Source organism: Pseudorca crassidens, chromosome Y, assembly GCF_039906515.1.
Source record: "Pseudorca crassidens isolate mPseCra1 chromosome Y, mPseCra1.hap1, whole genome shotgun sequence".
NCBI classification, from domain to species: domain Eukaryota; kingdom Metazoa; phylum Chordata; class Mammalia; order Artiodactyla; family Delphinidae; genus Pseudorca; species Pseudorca crassidens.
The window spans coordinates 5,784,071-5,808,602 of record NC_090318.1 but is presented as its reverse complement, the minus strand read 5'-3'; the positions used below and the strand labels follow the sequence as shown (position 1 = coordinate 5,808,602).

At 43.2% G+C, this 24,532-nt stretch overlaps 1 protein-coding gene across 7 annotated transcripts in view; it reads left to right on the top strand.

Annotated features, from left to right (window-relative positions):
- PNPLA4 (patatin like phospholipase domain containing 4) overlaps window positions 1-24,532 on the top strand; it is a 109,367-nt gene that overhangs the window by 10,354 nt on the left and 74,481 nt on the right. For 6 of the 7 annotated variants that reach the window (XM_067724796.1, XM_067724797.1, XM_067724792.1 and 3 more), the window contains 2 exons: window positions 6,991-7,056; window positions 17,725-17,877. In XM_067724796.1, the coding sequence (XP_067580897.1) occupies window positions 6,991-7,056; window positions 17,725-17,877 (219 nt within the window). Of the gene's footprint in view, window positions 1-6,990; window positions 7,057-17,724; window positions 17,878-18,598; window positions 23,771-24,532 lie in introns of those variants that run through there. The other variant, XM_067724795.1, reaches the window with a different exon arrangement.

The following is a 24,532-nucleotide window of genomic DNA, read 5'->3' as shown; positions in this document are numbered from 1 at the left end:
TGTATGCCTGGAATACTCATGAGCATGTAGTTCAAAAAGTAAGACTGGTGAAGACTGCAGGACGGAGGGAGAAGAATATGAAGGGAAAATATCTCCCCCTCCCCCCAACACACACACACACTGGGCAGTGACATGCTGTGTTCTGATCAAAGAGGCCAGTGGGAGACCGCCGTCTGGGGTGGTAATTCTGACCACCTCATTCAGTGTCAGGGGAGAGAAGAAAGGCGCCGGCCACTCCCCCACTTCCTTAGCTAGAGACCGGAGGGCGCTGAGTTCCAGAAGCCAAGAGGAGAAGCAGCCCACAGTTTGTAACTGGCATCTCCTGGGAGCTTTGCCTGCCTGGCTCTGATCCCTCAGCCTTGGGTTTAATGTCTATGATCTTGGAAGTCTGTAGGTGACAGACGGAGATTAAGATTGAAACCAGAGGTAGAGCATGTCAAGGATCAATTGCTAGCCAGGGCAGGAATATGGGAGAGTACTAAATATTGGTGATTTTTAATCAATGCCTCGTTTATGCTCTTAATTACTAGATTTTTTTTTTCTTTTTAATGCCAAGCTCTTCATTATCCACCAGCCGACTGCTGCCTTTTATTATAGATAGGTTCTCTGTGTACCTGAAAATCCAACTAGAAACCTGTATCTCACAGTGTGCATGGGTGTCCGTGTGTCTGTGTCTTGTTACACTGTCTTGGATTATCACTTGTTTTTTGTGCATCTCCCAGTGTTCCTATTTAGGTCTGTCATTCCCTGATGGTGTCCTCTGAGGCTAATTACGTTTGAGCCTCAGTGTTCTCAACTGTGAAATGGAGATGAAAGCTAATCGGTGTTACCATGGCGAGTAAATTGAAAAAATCATGTAAAAGTGTGCTTGAAATAGTCAAGTCCTATAAGCTTGTTAATTACAGTCCATATTTAGTAAATAATGAACAAATACGATAATAAGCCACACACATCACTGGTCAGCATCCCTGTGTGAGTCTGTCATGAAATTTTAAGGTCCCAGCTTTCTTTTTGCAGACTGGGTAGGCTTCACCCTTTCTTAAACATTTTCTTCTTTTACCCCTTATCTTTGTTCATGAGCAACGTGCTCACCTCCATCTATAAAATCTCGGGAAATGGATTATGACCAAGTTCTGCTGCCTTTAGGCGTCTGATTTTTATACCTCTTCAACCATTGACCTGGTGTACATTCACCAATGTGCTTGTGTGATGATTCATACTTAAATTATATTAACTTCACTTTTGGTGGCATGAAAAAATTATTCGTTCATCTGATAGCTGCAATGATAGTTGATTATTTTCTGAGAACCTCTTTGGACCAATTATGTGGTCCAAAGACTCATTTTATTTGGGATTGGATTTCCATAGTATTTGGGATCTTATGTCCATGGTGATTTAATTCAGTGCTATGGTCTGAATGTTTGTGTCCCCCCCCCCAAATTCCTGTGTTGAAATCCTAACCCCCAATATGATGGTATTTGGAGTCAGGGGTCTGTTGGAAGTGATTAGGTCATGAGGGTGGAGCCCTCATGAATGGGATTAGTGCCCTTGTAAAAGAGATCCTGGAGAGCTCCCTCACCTCTTCCACCATGTGAGGACATAGAAGTGGGTTCTCAGTAGACACTGAATCTGCCAGCCTCTTGATCTTGGACTTCTGAGATTCCAGAACTGTGAGAAAATAAACTTGTGTCCTTTCTTAGCCACCCAGTCTGTGGTATTTTGTTGTAGCAGCCTGAGCAGACTGAGACAGGAACTTGGCACTGACAGGTGAGGATGCTGCTGCAACAAATACCTAAAAGTGTGGAAGCAGCTTTGGAGCTGAGTAGGGCAGGGGCTCAATGAGTTGAGAGGTGCATGTTAGAAAAAGCCTGCGTTGCCGTCGGTGATTCTGGTGACAACTCGGAAAGAAAAAAATCAAGCCGTAGAGAGAGCCTCCATATTCTTAGAGAGACCTGGATAGTAAAGGCCATAGTGATGAGGTCTCAGACGGAAGCGAGGAAATGTTATCAGACAATGGAGGAAAGGTCACCCGTGTTACACATTGACCAGGAATAGCAGGATTATGTTCATGTCTTCGTGTTCTGGGGATGGTAGAACTTGCAAGTGATAACACTGGATATTTGATGAGGTGATTTCTAAGCACAGTTTTGAAGGAGCAGCCTGGTTTCTCTTGGCTACTTAGAGTAAAACACAAGAAGAGAGAAATACTTATAGATGGAATTGTTCCTCAGAAGCAAAGCAGAACTTAAAGATTTGGAACGTTCTCACCCTATGCATACTGAAGAGAATAAGAGAGCCTGTTTGGGACACAACAGGAAGGGTGTGGCCATCTGGCCAGATAACCCTGTGATAAGGAGGTTCCACGAGTTGGCCGTCTAGACAGAAGCCAGGACCTATATGTAGTCCAAGACCATGGACAAAGGCCATTCAGAGGTCATCAGGGCAGCTCCCTTCCACCAGAGGCCCCCGAGTGCCAGGACCCCCGCCAGCACAGGGCACTGCAGAGACGTCCCACGAGGGCAGTGCCCTGCAGAGCCATGGGGGCGGGGCTAAGCCCCACATTGCCCCGTAACCCCATACTATAGACACTGATTCCAGCCCTGGGGAGCATCGGCCAGGAGGCCCAGGCACAGAGGCAAATACTTGTCATGGGTCCTTAGCAACTCCTTGATTTGTGGGCCCGTTTACATATTGTGCCCCGAATGTCCCAATGTATACATCTTGCACCTCAACTCACCCATTTTAAGCTCCAGATTTTATACTGGGCTATCCTTCTTCAGAAGGAAACATGAAATCAGGAAATCCAAACATATTTCAATATTAGCCTCCTGCAACGCATACTTAGGGAAGTAAACCCTTTATTTACAAGAAAGTCGTACACCACCTCCACAGCTCAGCAGGAATGGCTTTGAAATTAACCGTGCCACGGAGCGGGAGGGATAGTGTTCTGGCCCTTGTCTGAACTGGTACAAATCATCAAATTTGTGTTTAAAACTGACGCCCCGTGTATGTGCTCTGAGATGGTCTTTTGACATCCGTGAATGCTCTCTGACACACATACGCCCAGGAAGGCGTTCCTGCAGAATGGTGTCCCCCCCCACCACCCGTCTCCATTGCCAGGATGTCCTGAATTGCCTTGCACACGGTGAGCATGCTCTTACAGCAAGACCTTCTCACGTTTAGCCCTGTGAAGGTGAAATAAGGACTGAATTTAAGATTGGTCATTATCTTGAAGACTGGGTAAGACAAATTTGAATCTGTCTTTGAATTTCAACTGCACCAGCAGGTTCTGAATACACAGCCAGATTCTCATTAAACTCCACAGTCAACTTTAGGCATAAATGAAACTGGTTGACAATTTATTCTCTAAGGAAGCCAGGCCACATAATTTTCTAAACACCCCTTTTCTATAAAATGTAAAATGAAAAAAGCTAATCTGAACGTGTGTTGAACCCACACTTGGCAATGCTTTATACAGTTGCTACAGTAAGTCGCTGACGTTTATTTTTATCCTTGTGTATTTGGTGAGAAGGAAACACAAAAAATCAATGGTTTCACGTACATGTAATTCTTAAAGTGCTGGGCTAAGTGACAGGGCAGGAACACTAACTAGGTCCCTGCCCTCTGTATTGGTGTCCTCAACAAAAACAGTCTGCAGACATGGGTACATGTCCCCAGGGGGCTCAGACCCCCCGCCCCCCCAACTTGAGAACCACTGCCCTAGATGTATCGATATTTGTTGGTGAGAAAAATTTCACTGGAACACCAGTGAGGTAAGACAGTAGAAGCATGTTGAGGCATAATAGTACATATTTCATGAACTGTCTCCCGCCTTAGAAAATCCTGTTTGCTTGCAATAAAATGGCAGTAAGTTGACATCGAATAAGACAAGCCGCTTAGTTCCTAACTATCAAAAGCTAATTTTCCCACTAACCACAGTTTGATATACAAATCACTAGCCCGTATAAACTATGACAGAACAAATACACTGATTCTGGGGGGGATGACGGGTATTTTCCAGTTCACCGCACTTTTCATGTCAGTTCAGAGGATTCTTACTGTTACTATCTGTATCAAAGTAATTGGGTAGCATTTTTCATCTAAACAGCTCAAAAAGAGTTCTAAGCATTAACTTGTGAACTTCACATTATAACTTGACACACGGGAGGTAGAAAACCCACATAATTCTGTTTCTAAGGGTAGTGATTTTTTTTCTTTTTTCTTTTTTTTTTTTTGCAGGCCGCATGTCTGTTATAGTGAAGTAAGTCCTTACAGTTATAGAGTGTGTTTGGCTGTTTAAAGGCATCTAAGTACTGTAATTTCGCAATATGTGTGCTATGCACAAATTGTTATCGCTATGGTGCAGTGTTGCATTTTTGCCGAATAACTTCATTAAATAGCTGCATTGTGCTTGCAGAACGTACCTAGGGTCTGTAATTATTTTTTTAAAGGAGTAGCCAACTGATGATAGGGCCAGATTCGTTAGGGTGAAGGCAGTGACCGTAACTGTGAACAGCCTTGCTCTGAAAAATGCTCAGCTGCTCAGGTCGGGGCTACCAGGGGGCTGACGAGGTTGGGCCTGAAGAGGTTTGGTTTCTATCCTGTCGGCCCCGCGGATGGACGTGATCTTCCGCAAATCACCGGAGGGGATGCTCACTCCTGCTTGGCGTCTTTGTGGAGAGGGTGTGGGTAACGTCATGGGGGTCCCACACGGAAAGCTGAGATTTTGAAATGAATGCCTAAGTGGGGGGCTCGTTTGCATTGACCCTTCTTAGAAGGCTGAGAAATCTTGTGCAAGGGTGTCTTCATACCATGGCTTCATGCTTTGCTCCCGACACCTTAGTTCTGAATACCTGCATTTTCACTCCACACGGGGCCCAGATGTTGTGTAGCTGATTCTGGCACCCAGCATCAGCCTGGCACAGCAGAGACGTGCAGTAGCACCTGGCACGATCCCTTCCTGTCTCCTGCCAGAGTCCCTCTGTTGTGCTTTGACACCATTGAGTTTGCTCCTACTCCAATCTGAAGCCCCGCCATGCTTCTCGGACCAGCTGTCAGGGGCCCGTGGCTGAGGCCGCGCTGGCACCCAGGACCGATGCCCTGGCGCTCACGTACACCGGCAGCATGGGAGGATGCTGTTTCCCCACTACGGAGGGTCTTCATTCCTACTATGGAGAAGGGGGGCGGTACCTGCAGGTATCAGTAGCATCTGGCTGTGAAGGAGATGCAGACCCTTTCCCGTCTGTGGGATCTTTGGTCACAAGGAGCCACCGCATAAGAAAGTCTGTGCCAAGTCCCAGCAGTGTCGCAATACAGTTGTGTCAGGTCGCCGCCCACAGAGGAGTGTCCTATAGAAATCACGTTATGCTGGTGACTGGGTCTCTCATTGACTTGCACTTCAGAATAAATCAGCTATCTTTAAAAACTTTTATTGGCGTATCGTTGCTTTACAATGTTGTGATAGTTTCAGGTGTACAGCAAAGTAAGTCAGCTATACGTATACGTGTATCCCCTCTTTTTTGGATTTCCTTCGCATTTAGGTCACCACAGAACATTGAGTAGAGTTCCCTGAGCTATACAGTAGGTTCTCATTAGTTATCTATTTTATACATAGTATCAATAGTGTATATATGTCAATCCCAATCTCCCAGTTCATCCCATCCCCCCTTTTCCCCCCTTGGTATCCATAGGTTTGTTCTCTACATCTGTGTCTCTGATTCTGTTTTGCAGATAAGATCACCTATACCATTTTTCTAGATTCCACATAGATGCGTTAATATACAGTATTTGTCTTTTTCTTTCTGACTTACTTCACTCGGTATGACAGTGTCTAGGTCCATCCACATCTCTACAAATGACCCAGTTTCGTTCCTTTTTATGGCTGAGTAATATTCCGTTGTATATATGTACCACATCTTCTTTATTCATTCCTCCGTTGATGGACATTTAGGTTGCTTCCATGTTCTAGCTCTTATAAATAGTGCTGCAATGAACACTGGGGTGCATGTGTCTTTTTGAATTCTGGTTTTCTCTGCGTATATGCCCAGTAGTGGGATTGCTGGGTTTTGAGAGCAGACCTCACAAATCATACTTATACCATTCTTCCTTTGGGGGAAATGCTCTCTTATCTCTAAAGAATTCTAAGTGGATGATGTACAAATCATTTTGGGGACCATAATCCAGTTCTGAATAATATCTACTTGGAAAAAAAATCTCGTGAACTCTTTGACAACAAACAGCCATGGAGTCTTCAGTTATCAATTGAAGGATTGGAGCTTAAGTATTCCATATCTAATACTGTATCTTTCCAAATAGAACACTAGCGATTTGAAAACTGCATTGCAGAATAAAACTTGCACATGTCAGAAGAGCTCCCAGAGCTCAGCTTCTTCTGTGAGAAGAAATGGTAATATTTTAAATGGCAATCTTTTTCGACTTTTTAAATGGAAGATAAAGTATAATTGGTGCCCCTCCCTGCCAGTGTCTCATTACATATCCAGGCCATGTAACTAGCCCATGAAATGTGCTACATCCTGGTGACATAAATGAAAACATCCCCTGAGCCGTAATAACCAGAGGGGTTTGTTTCTCTGGAAGATAGAGTGAAACTTTCAAATAATTCTTACAGTGTAGGATAGAACATCGTAAATAACTTACTTGCAACCTGTACACACTCAGGAAGTTAGACTTACCTGGACTTTAATTGTGTAATGACTTGGCTGTCTACAATTTAAGTGCCAGTATTACTCGGGTGAAGTGGATGGAGTTGGAGAACAATGATTTGTGCATATCTCTTTAAGGTCTTTTCTGATATCAATAAATGTTATCTTCTATTTAAGTGTGTCCCACTGTGCCCTTGAAATACATGGAACTTATTGTTATAGTAAATTTTTGTACATTTAAGGGATTTTAATTTCATAGTAGGGGACATGACATATATCGTAGGAGTGTTACTGCCTCCTTTCACAAGCTGTTTCTTTGTCCGTCTAGGTCCTGTTAGCCAGCAGCTTTGTGCCCATTTACGCAGGACTAAAACCAGTGGAATACAAAGGGCAGGTAAGATGCTTACAACTGACGGATGATCAGTAAATCCCGTGTTCATATGTTTCCTTCGAAAGATCCAATTGTACTCTTATTCTGGTGGCTCCAACTGCGTTTGTATGACTTGTTTCCCCATAGTTTCGTTTCTGTTTAGCAGAAAAAACAAAAAAAATCAAGTGCAGGTGCTGTGGTGCCCTATCGCCTGCACACTTACACACACACTGATAACCAGACACAGTATCTATTCAACACACACCAGAGTTAAAAGTTGTGTGATCAAACACAGTAGCTATTTAATACATAAACCGGAGATACGCATCTCAGAACCAAATGCAGTATCTATTTAACCCACACCAGAGATACGTACTTTTTGTCATCAAATACACTGTCTCTTAACACCTACTCAAGCTCAGGCACATATTCATGGATGATTAATGCCATTTGTGTTATATATACATGATATGTACGTATTCATTCATAAATGTGTACAGGAAAAGTGTTTAATAGCTGTCATTCATTCTTTCACTTTGAAGGCCCAGCGAAGGGCCTGTGCTCAGTGAATGCATGATCTTACAACCAAGGAACTGACTTTTGCAAATCTCTTAGCTAATGTGATTGGGGGTCTGTCTGTGTTCTGACCTTGTCAGGCCTTGTGATTTTCTTTCTCTGAGTTTTCCTGGTCATTCCCGCCCTTTTCTGTGCTTGTCATAGGATCCTTGGCCCAAAGCAGTCTGCCCTGGGACGGTTGTCTCAAACGGGCAGATGAGGATGAGGTTGAGTAACTGGATGAGGCCATGTAGATGGACAGCCTAAGAGTGGACCATCAGGTCCAACTTGGACTCTCTTTATTGCCTGTATGCATACAGTATGTTATTTGCAGTGATGGGCTTACATGTTGTAGGCTAAAACCCTCTTTGTGACCAAGTAGAAACATAATATACATTGAATTTTTTAAAGCAGCATAAAATAAACATAAGGTCATGGAAACCCAGGTGTTTTTTTGCTGTTGTTGTTTTGTTTTGTTTTGTTTTGTTTCCATTTTGGATACTGCCTCTCAGAGCTAGCAGATACTCAGTTACCAAGGAGTATGATCTTTGCTGTCATTTGAAAATTGGAGAGGTTTCCCCTTTACATAATGATTCTAAAGTAAGTTAAGTAGCATTTTCTCTTAGAGCTGTAAAAAAATCAACATTTGTTTTTACGTATAAATTTCGAATACAGATGCTATCAAAATCAACTTTACATTATGATTATGAACTTTAATTTTATGATCTGAAATGTAATGATTTTACTTCATGCTATTGCTTGATAATATATAATCATGACAGAAATGCCTAAATGGTAGATAATATATAATCATGACAGAAATGGCTAAATGGTAGAAAAAAATATGCAGAATGCTCAGGTGTTTCATGAGATTGTATATGATCATGAAAAGGGGATTCAGAATCCAAGAATCAACAGAATTTCTGTTGTGATAGATAAATTAAGAGGTGGTGACTGAGAACGTGGGATGTAGGTATAGTAAGGAAGTGATGGAAAGGAGATGGGGGGGAAAGGAGGGATGGAATCAAGGCTAGAACAGAGCTGAGTCCCAGAAGCCTAGTATATTCTAAGACGATGCTGAACATTTCCTGTGTTTAAATAGTAATCACTGTATTATGAAGGAGGTATGGGTGGTAATGGCTCCTAGTTTCTTCCAACATACACTGTCCTCTTCTTCCTTAGTAACAGAAACCCAGTTTTTTTCTGGGCCTGTTACCGTGTAGCTAAAAGGCCACATTCTCCACCTTCCCTTGCAGCTAGGTGTGGCCATCCCCTTACGTGCTGGCAGTGAGAGGTAGGCCGAATTACTGTGGGACTTACAGGAAGGGAGGTTGTGTACCTTTTTTTCCTTCCTGCTGCCTGGAGCTTAGATGTGATGACCAGAGCTCTGGCAGCTGTTATGAATCATGAGGTCACAGATCGCACCCTAGATAGAGTCAAATAATGAGATGGAAAGACCTGGGCCCTGAGTGACTTGAGGAGGGGGACCTTACCAGGCCACCTTCTGTATTTCTTTTACCCGGAAAAGTAAAACTTCCTGTTTTTATTGCTTTCTATTGGATGCATTAGAGTCCACTCCCATGTGCTGTAGGGATTATTACCCCCATATTTTACAGATGAGGAAATTGAGTTGTAGAAACATTCATTCACTTCACTGAGGTCACCAAGCTTAGTAAGGGGGCAACTTTCCCAGGATGATCTCTAATGTTTGCATCTGCGCTGTGTCTCTTGCTTTACTTTGCTTTGGTCATTCCTTTAAAAAACCATCCCCCTTATTTTATTTCTGTCCCGCCCCATCCCCACTGCTCCAGGTGTATGACCGGAAGCCTAGGAATAGTTAAAGGGTAAGGTGTTCTCAGCTGAATTTCCTGCTATGTGATTGAACACTTAGATGGGAACATGGAACAAGGGCAGTCTCAATTAAACAGGGAATGCAGCACCTAGAGGTGTGAGAAAAAAGGGACCTTGGGAGGCGGGACACGGCCTTGCTGATGACTGACATCTGTGCACAGTTGGCACGTCATAATTACTTGTTGAATAGAATCTAATGTCTCCAGAAAGCGTTCGGTTTACCTTGGGTGTTTAATGAAGTCCAGGAAGAGGGGCCCCCGTGCACACGATGATTGACAGTGTGCTCCTCAGAGACCTTGCTTCCTGTCTACAGCCACACGGTGGCGACTTGCCAGCGCCCTTGTGTGCTTGCTATGGACTCTGTCAGGCCCCTGCCTTCCCCCAGCTGAATACGCTTTCTAGACCAGGTTAGTCTGTAGAATCGCTCCATTTTCAGGGAAATGCGAACTTTGCTTTAAATGCAGTGTTTTGCTGTGGGTGTGAGCTTTTCCTAATTCCATAAAACTTTGTGTCACGCTTTCTCCTGTTCTGGGTCTTGATGCTCTTGTGGAGGTCAGGTTTTGATTTGCTGGTTGGCCTTGGTGGTTTTTCTGAAGCGATGGAGGTTGCAGCAGCAGGGGGGCAGAGAGAGCTCAGCATCACTTGGGTTTGAGGCAGAACCACAGGTGTCCTGCGCTGCTTCTGCATGCAGCTCCTGTTCAACCCGCTGACCACTCATCTCCACGTCTGGTGTCACTTAGCTATGGAACATACTGGGTTGTACTAATACTTATTTGTGGACCTGATATTTTTATTGCAAAAAATCTTTTATTAATCACGTAGAAGTTTCATACCTTCATAAGATTTAAGACTGACTTAAGCCACAGCAAATAACAGCATGATTCCTTCCTAAACTGTCTACCAGTTGTTTGAAGTGGTACAACATCTTGGAAAACGGCTTGGTTTTCCTAATTTTTTATTTTTTGAATTTTTAAAATTAATTAATTAATTTTAAAATTTTATTTATTTATTTTTGGCTGTGTTGGGTCTTCGTTGCCGCGAGTGGGCTTTCTCTACTTGCCGAGAACGGGGGCTACTCTTCGTTGCGGTGCGCGGGCTTCTCATTGCAGTGGCTTTTCTTGTTGCGGAGCACGGGGTCTAGGCACGTGGGCTTCAGTAGTTGTGGTGGGCTGGCTCAGTAGTTGTGCCGCACGGGCTTTGTTGTTCCGCGGCATGTGGGATCTTCCTGGACCAGGGCTCGAACCTGTGTCCCCTGCATTGGCAGGCGGATTCTTAACCACTGCGCCACCAGGGAAGTTCCTGGTTTTCCTAATTTTCAAAAAAGTTTTTGTAGCTTTCTCTGGCTTTATCTTAGGAGACTGTTTTTAGCACCGTACTTATACTGGATATTCATTAACAATTGAATAAATGGAAATAAATTGAACTTCAATCTTATCATTTTTACCAGTGGATTTTCCTTCAGTGTACATGGCCTCTTTCCAGTGATTGAATAAGCTGTGGGAATGTGCCTACTTTCAGAGCACATTTTCACAGGTTCTGGTCATCAATGTGGAACAAGAATAAGGATTTTCAAGAGGAGGTCTTAACTGATCAGTTTTTGTTTTTGCTTTTTAATATTTATTTATTTAGGCTTTGCCGGGTCTTAGTTGCAGCACGTGGAATCTTTTTAGTTGCAGCATGCGAACTCTTAGTTGCGGCATGTGGGATCTAGTTCCCCGACCAGGGATCAAATCCGGGCACCCTGCATTGGGAGATCGGAGTCTTACCCACTGGACCACCAGGGAGATCCCTGATCCGTGTTTTTTTGTTTGTTTTTTTTGTTTCATTTTAAGACATAGCATTAGTGTTGGCAAGTGACTATTTTATTGTTGTTTTGATATTTTAATCTCTGGAACTGTGATGCAGATCACAAGAAGAGCTATAGGTTAGTTTTTTGCTCTGAGTTAGATTTCAAGCACTATTTTAACAGTGTATTGTATAGAGAGTATTTATCATGGTATTCTAGTCATTGAGCCTTTTGCATGGGTTATGAATTATTAATCTTTTCGTTATTGGCATATCTGTGGGAGAGAATTGTAGAATGCTCTGTTACTGTGTGTTTATATACAATTATTATTACAGTCCTTTGGCTTCTGTTTCTTCATGATTTAGACATGTCACGAGGATACCGATCTCAGTCACTGTCACAGCGCACGGCGGTGGCTGGCTGGGCGACCAGCTAGATTTGGCTTCATGGAACTCTGGTTATCAATTTACAGCTATGCTGAAATAGAAGCTCTTATTTTTCATCGGCTTTTTAAATTCTGCATGTCTATTTGATTTTTGAAAAAATAGGTTAGTTTTCCAGGGAACGTCTTCTATTAATAAATAGCACTTGTAGAATTTCAACTGCTAGAGTTTTCTGAAAGTTGGGTATATAGAATCACCATTTTTGAGCAACCTTCAGAAATCCAAAACTTAAGTCGGCAATTTACCAACAATCATTATTTAGTACAAGTCAGTGCTGCAGGTTTTCTCAACCAGTTTTTAATTTTTTAAATTTTATTTATTTTCACCTGTCACCCTTTCATTAAAAAATCTCCTATGTCTCTTGTCCCCTCCTGTGTTTCTTCATCCCAAATGGTAGATTCTGACCTGTGTCCTGGGGGGTGGGTATCTATTTGACATAAACACACTCCCTCTCCCTTCTCCTCCTCCCCTCTTCTTCCCTATCCCCCCTCCCCCTTTGTCCCTCCCCCTTCCTCCCTCTCCCCACTCCCCCTTTGGCCCTCTCCCCCCTCCCCCTTCCACCCTCTCACCCCTCCCCTTCCTCCCTCTCCCCTCCCCCTCTTCCTTCCTCTTCCCCTCCCCCTTTGGCCCTCTCCCCTCCCCCTTCCACCCTCTCACCCCTCTCCCTTCCTCCCTCTCCCCTTTCTCCCCCTCCCCCTTCACCCTTCCTCTCTCCCCCTTCCTCCCTCTCACCCCTCCCCCTTCCTCCCTCTTCCCCCTCCCCTTCCTTTCTACCCCCCCTTCCTACCTCTCCCCTTCCTCCTCTCCTCCCACCCCTCCCTCTCCCCTCCCTCCTTCCTCCCTCTCCCCCTCCCCCTTCCTCCCTCTCCCCCTCCCCCTTCCTCCCTCTCCCCCTCCCCCTTCCTCCCTCTCCCCCTCCCCCTTCCTCCCTCTCCCCCTCCCCCTTCCTCCCTCTCCCCTCTCCCCCTCCTCCCTCTCCCTCCTCTCCCCACTCTGTTTTGAGTCATGCCCAAAAACCTTCTGTAGGCGTGACTGTTTGTTCTCTATATCATGACAGCAAACAAGGTATGTTTGTAACTAAAATTTTTTTTTTCAAACCTCCTTCACTTCCCCTGGTCTGCTTCCCCTGGTCCGCTTCCCCTCAGCCCTGCAGAAGCAGCTCTGGTCTTCCCCGCCTCCACTGTGTCTTACAGTGTGTGAGGAAGAACAGTGAGTGTGGAGTGAATGGACCAGCTCCACCCCTTTTGCCAGCGTGCTTTCCAGCAGGGCTGGCAAATATTTTCTTTTTTTTTTTTTAATTGAAGTAAAGTTGATTTACAGTCTTGTGCCAATCTCTTCTGTACAGCAAAGTGACTCAGTTATACACAGAGACATTCTTTTTTCATATTCTTTTCCATTCTGTTTTATCCCAGGAGGTTGGATATAGTTCCCTGTGCTGTACAGTAGGACCTTGTTGTTCATCCATCCTATACATAATAGTTTGCATCTGCTAACCCCGAACTCCCAGCCCAACCCCCTCCCTCCCGCGCTCCCCCTTGACAATCACAAGTCTCTTCTCTGTGTCTGGGTGTCTGTTTCTGTTTCATAGATAAGTTCATTTGTGTCAGATTTTAGATTCCACATATGAACGGTATCATATGGTATGATCATATGATCATAACGGTATCATATTATCTTTCTTTTTCTGACTTACTTCATGCAAATATTTTCTGAAAGTATCAGATACTAACTACTCTCTGCATTGTGGAACATACTGTCTGGACCAGCACAACTCCTCAACTTTGCTGTTTTGTGGGAAAGCTCTGTGAAGTGGGAAATGTCATGGCTGGGTGCCAATAAAACTTCATTTCCCGAAGCAGGTGGTTGCCCAACCCCTGACCTAGAACAAGTAACCCTGCCAGCATCAATTTCCTTTTCTGTAAAATGAGGAAACTGAACATACTACTAGGATGACCCTCCTACCCAACAGGGTCATAGTAAAGGTCAAATTAAATGATACATGAGAGGCTGTTTAATAAACCATTAGGCCCTGTGCCATGGTATTTATAATAATTATAGATATAAATGTCTCATTCAGTCTTCCAAAAAAAGTACTTTAAAAATTTATTTTATTGAAGTATAGTTGATGTACAATGTTGTCTTTAATTTCTGCTGCACAGCACAGTGACTCAGTTATACACATCTATACATTCTTTTTCATATTGTTTTCCATTACTCTTTATCAGAGGATATTGAATATAATTCCCTGTGCTCTGCAGTAGGACCTTGTTGTTTATCCATTCTATATATACTAGTTTGCATCTGCTAACCCCAAACTCCCAGTTCTTCCCTCCCCTACCCCCCTTCCCCCTGGCAACCACAAGTCTGTTCTCTAGGTCTGTGAGTCTGTTTCTGTTTTGTAGGTAAGTTCATTTGTGTCACATTTTAGGTTCCACATGTAAGTGATATCATATGGTATTTGTCTTTCTGACAAAAGTATTTTTTTTACTTGCTTTTTGAGCAAAATACACTTGAAGCAAATTCAGCCCTGCATCGCGGTTCTATCGTGAGCATGTCGCAGTGTGGAGTGCACACCCAGGCACACACTGGGTGCTGTGGAAAGACTTGCTAGATGAACAAATAAGCCCTTTCAGCTCAAGTGCCCACCTCAGGTTTTAAAGTTTCCTCTTTAATTATGTAACAAGAGTTGCTGGAATTCGTGAGCCTCGCATGTACCCATAACATGTCATGTGTAAGGCAGAGGTTGACACGTACTGACAGATGAATACCCTGCCGGGCTTGGGTGTGACAGGTGCCATTACCCTTTAGAATAACTGCATTAGCTCTGGTTTCCAGTGCTGTCACCCTCAGAGGACAGTCACACTAGACCTCCTACCCCACCATGGGGCACGAGATTTTCTTCTCTACTGAGCAGTTGTGTCTTCACAAGTCTCTGGGCTTAGGCAGTGGACCTTACCATGGAGCACGTTTACAATATGGGAATCAAGGGTATTAGGACAAGTGACAACAACTGCGGGGACAGAAGCAAGTTTGATTTATTTATTTATTTATTTATTTATTTATTTATTTTTGCGGTACGCGGGCCTCTCACTGTTGGGGCCCCTCCCGTTGCAGAGCACAGGCTCCGGACGCGCAGGCTCAGCGGCCATGGCTCACGGGCCCAGCCGCTCCTCGGCATGTGGGATCTTCCAGGACCGGGGTATGAACCTGCGTCCCCTGCATCGGAGGCGGACTCTCAACCACTGCGCCACGAGGGAAGCCCGCGAGTTTGATTTTTGAAACACGTTTTGCCCGGGAATTTTTTTTTTTTTACGTCTTTGGGCATTCCCTTTCCTTTGAGAATGATGGTGCTAGGTACTGAAACTAACCAACACAGGGCAACACTACCCTGGGAAGACCCATGAGGAAAATTTTGGAATCCTAGGACTCATGGCAGTAATTCCCAGCTTATGGAGAGCTGTCCACGAGGTGGGAATGGGGGACTGACCTGGAGGAATGTACTGCAAACAGTCAGAATCATGGCCAGGAGTATATAAAATGCAGAATTTTAAACCGTCTGTACCACATGCAGTATATTTGCATGGAGGAATGTTGGCTGCTGTTGGCGTCGTTTCCAGCAGTTTTGCTAGAATCTGAGTGCCCGAGTGTGTGTGTGTGTGGTTGCTGGGAGTGATACAGCTCAGGAGAGCATGAGCCAGGAGTAAGATGCACTCTGCATTTAGAACTGAGCTGGTGGGGTTAGGGTGACAGGAGTCAGTAACGCTGAAGACTGAATCAAGTCATTGGATAAGCTGTATGTTTTCCCTAGTCATTTATCCAATCACAATAAGCTAACAAGAGCAAACGAAACTTGGAAAAAAAGATTTTCATGTCCCTGAAACCTCAGTCATTAGCCCTATGGTAGATTAGAACACTTTGCAATTTAATGAGCCAGACTGCCCTTCTTTTCCTTAAGTTGAATAAATCAGGTGAGCTCTCAGTTAAGTTATATGACCCTTGGTACATATTTTTAATTTCCCTTGATGAAACCTATATGAATTTTTACATCATTGGTGAGATGTTCTACTGAGGATAAGAAAGGTAATTTTGGCAGGTGTCTTTTTGTTCTCTCTCTAGGTACTATCCTATTCCAGAAATCGGTGTCTACACCCAAAGCAATCAGGGAAGAAAAAAAAAGCTCCAGGTCAATAAGGCACAGAACCAGATATCTGGGGGCCTTCTCACTACAAACCTCCCTTTTTTAGACTGTGTTTGTATAGTCGTGTGCGTGTGTATATATGTATGCATATATCCACATACACGTATTATACACAAACAAATATGTGTGCTCTATAATAAACATAATTATATGTGTTTTGTTCTTTTAAAAATAATGACAATAAGCAAATTATCTAGGCCAGGTTCATTTTAATCTAATCTATTTATGTTTTCTGCTCCACCAAAATGCAGTTCCCTCAATAGAAATTTTCAACACATTTTCACCTTTTATTTACTTACTTTTATTCCCTCTGCGGGGAGTTGGTGGCTGGCTGAGGCCTTTGTAAACTATGCTGTACTGATCATTTAGTAACCAGCTCTAGAAATCAAAACAAGAAAGATTTAAAAAAGACATGTTAGAAAAGAGGAATGAACAGTTTTAACTGAGTTAAGGATGCTTTATTTTATTTTTTTATTTTTAAAATTTTTGGCTGTGTTGGATCTTCGTTGCTGGGCGTGGGCTTTCTCTAGTTCCGGGGAGCAGGGGCTACTCTTCGTTGTGGTGCGCGGGCTCAGTAGTTGCAGCTCATGGGCTTCAGTAGTTGCAGCACGTGGGCTTCAGTAGTTGCGGCACATGGGCTCAGTAGTTGTGGTGCATGGGCTTAGTTGCTCCGTGGCATGTGGGATCTTCCTGGACTAGGGATCAAACCCCTGTCCCCTGCATTAGCAGGTGGATTCTTAACCACTGTGCCACCAGGGAAGCCCCAGGATGCTTTATTCTAACTGGTTTCTTGCTCATAAGCCCACCTTCTTGCTTTCTCCACAAAAGCTTCTTCTGTGCAGCATTCTCCACACTTTCCAGCCCCCCCTTTTTTTCCTCACATCACCTGCAAGGTATTTCCAATTCAGATACAGCTGGGAGCATTTGAACTTCAGTGTTGCATGTTTGCTTATTTATTTATTGTTAGAGCGGATTCGGTTAACATGTGGGCTCAAGGAAAGATGGAGACTCTTTTGCCTTGAAACAACGTAAGGAGTATTATCTTTGTGTTTCTTCAATCCTTTCCCAGTGTACAATTCTGCACAAGCCTCTAGAAGCTTCTCTGACCTGCTCTGTCCATGCCTTTCCTTCAGGCTTGGGTCTGAACGCACAGAATCTCTTCTGAGTAATGTTCCTGTTTAACACAGCACCTCTCCTCCCCAGTTCTTCAAGGCTTAAAGACGTTACATACTCAGGAACCGCTTTGGAAATGGAAGGATTTCTGGCGGTTCTATTTATTTTTAAGTTTGCTACAGAAAATGCCGATTTCCAGTTCTTAGGATAAAAGTAGAACCTCCTGGGACTTCCCTGGCAGTCCAGTGGTTAAGACTCTGCGCTTCCACTGCAGGGGGGCACAGGTTCCATCCCTAGTCGGGGAACTAAGATCCCACAAGCCACAGCAGCACAAACTCCTGTTTTGGGGACGGTTTGCTCAGTGTCAGAGTAAACCTGGCTTTGCATTCTGATTAGATAATGAATCCCAGCCTAATTACACATGGCTTCTTATGCAAGCACCGTCATCAGTAAAAATTTAGGTACTTCTTATGTGAAATGATCTACTTAAAGCTTTTAAACAATTGGAGAGACTTCCTGATTCCGTTCAGGGTTCTTATTATATGGGTTAATGATATGCATACAAAGATTTGCTTTGCTTCCAAAACAAATCTAATCTGACGGGTCCTGATAAATCGTAAGTTAAGGGCGTTCCCAAGGCATGCCTTGTTAGAAGGAAAGAGTCCTTTTGGGGAAATGCATGCTCATTTTCTTCACGTGGGAGGGATGTTGTCGACAGGTGCTGATGAGCCGTGTGCTTTCCACAGAAATGGGTAGACGGATGCTTTACCAACAGCCTGCCCCTCCTGCCTGTAGGCCGGACAGTGACCGTCTCAGCATTCAGCGGGAGAGTGGACATCTCCCCGCAGGACGAAGGGCAGCTGGATTTCTATGTGACCATAGCCAAGCAGCACATACTGGTGAGTAATGATGTTCACTGATAACTGCAGACTCCTCATCTCCGAAAACTTTCCACATGCTTCCAGAACTTTGGCAACTCAGTTTTATGTACAAATTGCATAAATATTTTAAATAATCTACATGTGTCATGCATATGGACATGACTGTTACTATCAACAGTCTATTTGTGAAACATTTTCCATTTCTTCACTTATTTTTCAGGTCAGTATACTGGGCAGGATTTCAGTGCACTTTTAAATTAGATCACTTAATTGTTTTAAAAGATGGCAGGAATTAAGTAGGTAAGATAAAAACTTAGGACCTAACAGAATAACTTACATAAAAATGTAGATTCCCTTAATCTCGTCGAATAGCTCTCAACAGGAGGTGATATCGTATGCAGGAGACACTGGCAGTGTCTGGAGATGGTTTTGGTCATCACGTCTGGGGTGTGTGCTGGCATCTAGTGGGTGGAGCCCGGGAAGGCTACTCAGCATCCTACAGTGCACAGGACGGCCCCACCACAAAGAAGCATCTGGCCCAAAACGTCAGTGGTCCCCAGGCTGAGAAACCCTCATGCAGTGTATGGGTGGGGGTGAATTTTTAAATTTCATTTTCTTCCTCCTGATTTTTTTTCACATTGCTAATAGCATCTATGATAAGAAAGCTTCGGTTACAGAGATGATGTCCATTTACCTGTACCGTAATATCCTCCAGCTTCCATTTGTCTTTCTATCCTAGCTGTCCACGGCAAACCTGGTGAGGCTTCACCAAGCCCTTTTCCCACCAAGCGAGACGATAATGGAATCACTATATCGTCGTGGCTTTGATGACGCCATCAAGTTTTTACTTAAAGAAAGTTGGTTTGAATACAACGCTTAAAACTTTACAACGCAAAGCACATTTCAGACCGTTCTTGATGGAGGTCTCTAATCCTTTTTTAAAAGCCTATCATAACTCTCTATCTGTTTTGTTATTAGTTTTTGTAATATTTGTAAGTTTTAAATCATTACTTGGTGCAAGGAAATGAGGCATTTTGGTTGAATTTGGCAGCGTCATTAAGAAGGTTACACTCAGGTGATAAGGAATCGTTGTAAGAGAACCACCACATCCTTTGAAAGCCCGCTGGGAATGTAAGGGGTTCTCTGGGGAAACCGTGGAATGCTGGAAATGAGGTTCGTGGTGCACACATTCTCTGCACGGATAACGTGGCAGCACCCTTCAGACGTGAAGCACGGGCGTTTCCAGGAGACACCGGTGTCCTGTAGTTCCAGAATGGAAGGAAGCATGTTCTCAGGCTGCACCCCACTCCCTCTCAGGTGGGCCAGGAGGGATGTGAGAAATAGTCAGCATCATGAAAGGCCTTTAACAAGGGGTGGAGCAACAAAGGCTTGCTTTTCCTAGGTGTGTACAGTTGTTCCTGGGGTGGAGGTAGAAAGGTGAATAGCAGAGAGTAACCGGAAGCCCAGAGTTTGAAATTAGGTATGTCTTCCTTAGCCCTCGCCCTCCGGAAACCTGCTCACCAGCTCACGTCATTGTCAGGCTCTTCTGACGCCTCCCTGTCGTTAATATTCTCTGTCCTTATCTCCCCAGCTCTTTCTCTGTCCTGGTTTCTCTGTCTTTCTCTCCCTATTCCTTCAAGGCCATACTTCACCAAGTGTTCAGTCATTACTCTGTGTACCAGACATAGGTACTCTAAGAACTTAAATGGATAAGATACTACTAGACACGAAGAGCCAAGTCAACCAAGTAGCCTAGCAAATAACAATTCAGTCCAGAATCATCATTCCTTCATTATTTTTAAATCATGCTATACCGACCCCAGGTCTTCCATTTTTTGAGTAGTTGTCCTGTCACTTGAGGACTCATGTGTAGGTTTACACTGACTCATGTACACCCGTCTTAAATCTTAACTCGTTTTTATGGTGCTTTCCCAAGCATGAACTCTTAATTACTATGAAGCAGTGAGACACAAACCAGTTTAATTGCATGTCTTTAATTGTTTTGCATTTCTCTTTTTACCGTTTGAAACCATCTTTAAGTCAATTTTATGGTTCTTGCCCAAAATACACAACTTTTAGCACAGAAACACCAACTACTGCTTGTTTTCTTACGAGTCATGCCAGGACTCGGAGAGTAGTGATGTTTCTTGGGGGTCTGTGTTTTTTCCTACTCTAGCAAACATGTAGTTAAATCTTAATATGTTGTTCTCATAAGTGACTTGAAGTGGATGGATTCTCCGTTCTTCCATCTGTTTATTCACTAGATTTTCCCCTTACCTGTTATTTTATGTGAATAATCTATTAGTATGCTATTTCAGTAAATTACTTATCGATTCCTCCCCCAGCAAAACCAAACCTTCACATGTTAGACTTTTAAAAACTATATCGTACCTTCTACATCTGTCTTTGACCATGTGAGTGGATGGTACTTGCCTGGAAAAATCCTGTAAGATGGTGGGAAGATGGGTCTGCAGGGCAGCAACTTTCTAACACTTGGGAGACGTGGCCCCGTAATACAGCACCTCATCTGTAGCATCAGCGTCCTCCAGGTGTGCTGTGCCATCTCCTCACCCGAGGCCTGTCACAGCCCACGCTGCGTGGTGGCTACGGAGCGTCCTCATGCAGCTGTAGTAACAGAAATGGGCGCTAACGACAGGGTGCCCATGTTATTGGGACCAGCCCTTCAAAGCGCTGTAGCACTGGTGTACGGAACATCTGAAGAGACTTTCTGACCCGGTTCCTGATAGGTTTGCTTGGTAATTACTGGGACTGGCAGCTTGATAAGTGCCCGTTTCCCTGTTAGGGTAATTTCCTAATATCTTTGAATCTGTCATTTAAAATTTCATTAGTCTTCTTTTCAGTAACAGTCTCTACTTTGTAACTATGGTAACCCACTGCTTCTACTGACAATTAGAGAAAATAGATTTGGTTTTGAAGTTAAGTAATGTGCGAAAGGACCAAGCAGTATATTTAAAACAAAAAAAACAAACCCCCCCCACAAAACTCTCTTACATTCTGGTTTCCCAATATGGGGCATTGTGTGTGCATATGAGAAGCTTGCAAAGAAAGAGCTGTGAGGCTCTGAGCATTGAATTATGATTCTAAACAGACATGGGCAGTTAACATGGACACATTTCATTTATGCTGCTTTTTTTCCTGATGAATAAAACACATACATATAATTACATATATATATATATATATATATAAGTCATAGAAATGTTTCTGGATCTAGGGCATTACTTTTACAGTTGAGGAACCAATGATTAGGGAAATTCGGGGTTTTGAGGTTTTTCTGGCCTGAGCTATGTCTACACTATAGCAAAATAAAACTGAAATTTGAAGTAATTATCCACATAACTTGAAGTGGGAGGAAAAGCAATTACTGCAGATGAGGAAAAGTGGATAAACTTCAGTAATAATAATAATTGCTATCATATACGAGTAACAGTATTATTTCATTATAACTTTGTATTATAGTACTATTAAAAGTAGTTATTATCATTGTTCACAGATTGACAGTTTAGGTGGGCTGAATTCATGTAATTGCTCACCTCTGCACTTACTTTTGCCCCTACTGACACAACTCAAAGCTTTGCTGACTAAATGCTAATACATATAGTTATGCATCCTCACATACGTCCCCTTGGGATAATTCTCCTGCTCTCTCTCTTTTTTTTTTTTTAATATCCCTTTCTCTTGACGGACTTCAAGAGGGGCAAGAATAGGATTCAATCTTTTCCTTGTTATATATAGAAAGCATCTCTGAATATGCAGTCTTGCACAACTCATAATAGCATATCCAACTTGATCTTGAAATAAGGTAAAGGTAGTTTGTTGGAAGCACAGACGAGGGAAGGGATGCATTTCGCTGCCACTTCTCATGGCTCCTTGCACGGGATGCACAGAAGCAATGGTAGTAGACGGAGGATGTCATCATCCCGAGCAAGGCATCTTACTCTATTCAGGCTGCTGTAACAGAAAACCACAGACATTGCTCCCTGTTCTAAAGCCTAGGAAGTCCAAGATCAAGGCACTGGCCGATTCACTGTCTTCACATGGTGGAAGGGGTGAGTAAGCTTTCCAGGTCCTATCTTAAGGACGCTAATCCCATTCATAAGGGCTCCACCCTTGTGATCTAACCACCTCCCAAAGGCCCCACTTCCTGTTACCATCACCTTAGGGGTTAGGATTTCAACCTATGTTTTTTTTGTCGGCGGGACACAGACATGCCATCTGTAGCTCAAAGGGAGGTAGATTTGCTGCTGTACAACGAGGGGAGGGAGGAATGTCCATGAAACCCAGGTAATTCCCTTGGGTATCCCCTCTACTACCATCACTAGTGGACTAGTTAGTGGAAAACTACTGCGACTGTCTATGGCAGAAGCAAGAGTACAGATCAGTCAGGACTGAACATTTGGGTCATTGCGCTGGAGGACGGGCTCTGATCACCAGAGGTGTGGGTGGAAGCAGAGAGAGTGCGTGATGGAGAATGAGTGAGCGGAGTGAGACTTAGCTGAGGAGCAGTGACACAGCCACAGGAGGGTATCCTGCAGCGCAAGGCAGGAGCAGTGCTCTGGGACGGCCAACCTGATGCAGGACAGTCAAGCCTTGGCACTGTTCAGAAGCCCGGGCCTCCATCACTGCTGACTGTGGGAGCCTCCTGCTCATGTCCTTTGAGTGCACTCTCTGTGTGACTGTATTTATCTGGCAGCAACCACCTGGCTTGTGGGAACTCAGTTCCCTGACCAGGGATTGATCCAGTGAAAGTGCAAGGGCGGAAACCTCATCACTGGACCGCCAGGGAATTCCCTCTCTCTGACTTTAAGATAGCCAGAGCCACTGTCTTCTACTTGCTACCCAAGTATAGTTGATACAGTTAAAATGCAACCATTCCTCCTCAACAACTAGGGAAAAAGTAGATGAAGCCTTGCAAATTATCTTTCGCGTAATGTCTTGTGTTTAAAAATCCCTGTGAAAGGAAGCAGGCTTTTACGGTAGGATATCTGTCTTCCTAAAGCATTAAGAGGTTGGTAAACACAAAAGGATTTCAGTTAGGTTGTCAGTTACAGAGACAGAGACTCACCATGTGTCTCCGAATGAGGGGTGTGATGCTTCATTGGAATTTACATGCAGTACGAGGAGAGCCATCATTTGAATCTGATAGTTTTAACACACTAAAGCTGAAGGACATTGTATGGGCTGCTCTACTATCATTCTTCATATTTCACTATCAAGTGTGTTGTTAGATTAGCAGCTTTGCAAATCCTTGCCTAGCACACTGAGAACTGAATACATGATTGAATTTGAACGGGTTTTCCGGTTTCACAATCTGAAAACTTGCTTCCAAACACAGTAAGGTTGTTTGATTGCCCGTTAAAACCACCCGTATATTGTGATGCTTGGTACACCATTCTCTTCAGAGATTTCCAACCTCTCTTTTTTTTTTGTAAACAAGGTTTTTTAAAATTAATTAATTAATCTAGGCTGCGTTGGGTCTTTCGCTGTATGGGGCTTTCTCTAGTTGCAGCGAGCGGGGGCTATTCTTCGTTGTGGTGTGCGGGCTTCTCATTGCGGTGGCTTCTCTTGTTGCAGAGCACGGGTTTCAGTAGTTGTGGTACGTGGGCTCAGTAGTTGTGGCTCGTGGGCTCTAGAGCGCAGGCTTAGTAGTTCTGGCACATGGGCTTAGTTGCTCTGCAGTATGTGGGATCTTCCCGGACCACGGCTTGAACCCATGTCCCCTGCATTGGCAGGCGGATTCTTAACCGCTGCACCACCAGGGGAGTCTGTAAATGTCCAACCTTGCTTGAATGTGCCCTACTTTATATGGTGATCCAATACCTATATGCATATATTTTACACACACATATGTATACATAAATTAAAAAATTAAAAATAATTTCATAAGACAGTACTCTCGTTATGTGTAATTCTTTTTGATATTTTTTATCACATTTTATTAAAAAAATATTGTCATGACATTTAAATGATTTCACAGCTGCTAACAAGTCAGGAGCTAGAGTCTGAAAACACAATTCTAACCAAATTTTAGAACATCAGTGTCACTGAGGTTCTCAATTTGTGTTTAAAATGCCTTTGTTTAAATTAAAAAAATCACCCTTCATATATGGCATGGTAGAATAAATAATCAGTACTATGTTTGAAATATTTATTTCTTCTCTCATCCTAAGTTCTTTTTCTGTGTGTGGGGGATTTTTTTTTCTTTATTCAAACAGAAAGTCATGAAAATTATAATCATGCTCATCAGTTCACTCAGTCCCATTTAATTAATTTTTTTTCATCTTGATCTTTTGTTAGCACTTTTATGAATTCATCAGTTTTCCATTAGAGTTCTGAAAATGCTTATTCATTCAGTTCAGCAGTATGGTCAGTTACTGGAAACCTGTACTTGTCACAGTCTTTTCCATGAATTCCTTGAAGATGAAACCCTTTTATAGGAACATTTTTGCAACAGAGTACACCCAGAACTGTCTGTAAATGACAAAAGACTTAAAAATGACCATGGTTAAATATTTGATGAAAGTTCATAATCAGTTGACAAGGAAATGTAGTTATTTCTGAGGTATACATTTTAAATAACTAGAATTATGACATATAACATTATATCAGAACCTATAAGATTTTTAGAAATTTCATGTAATGTCTGAAACAT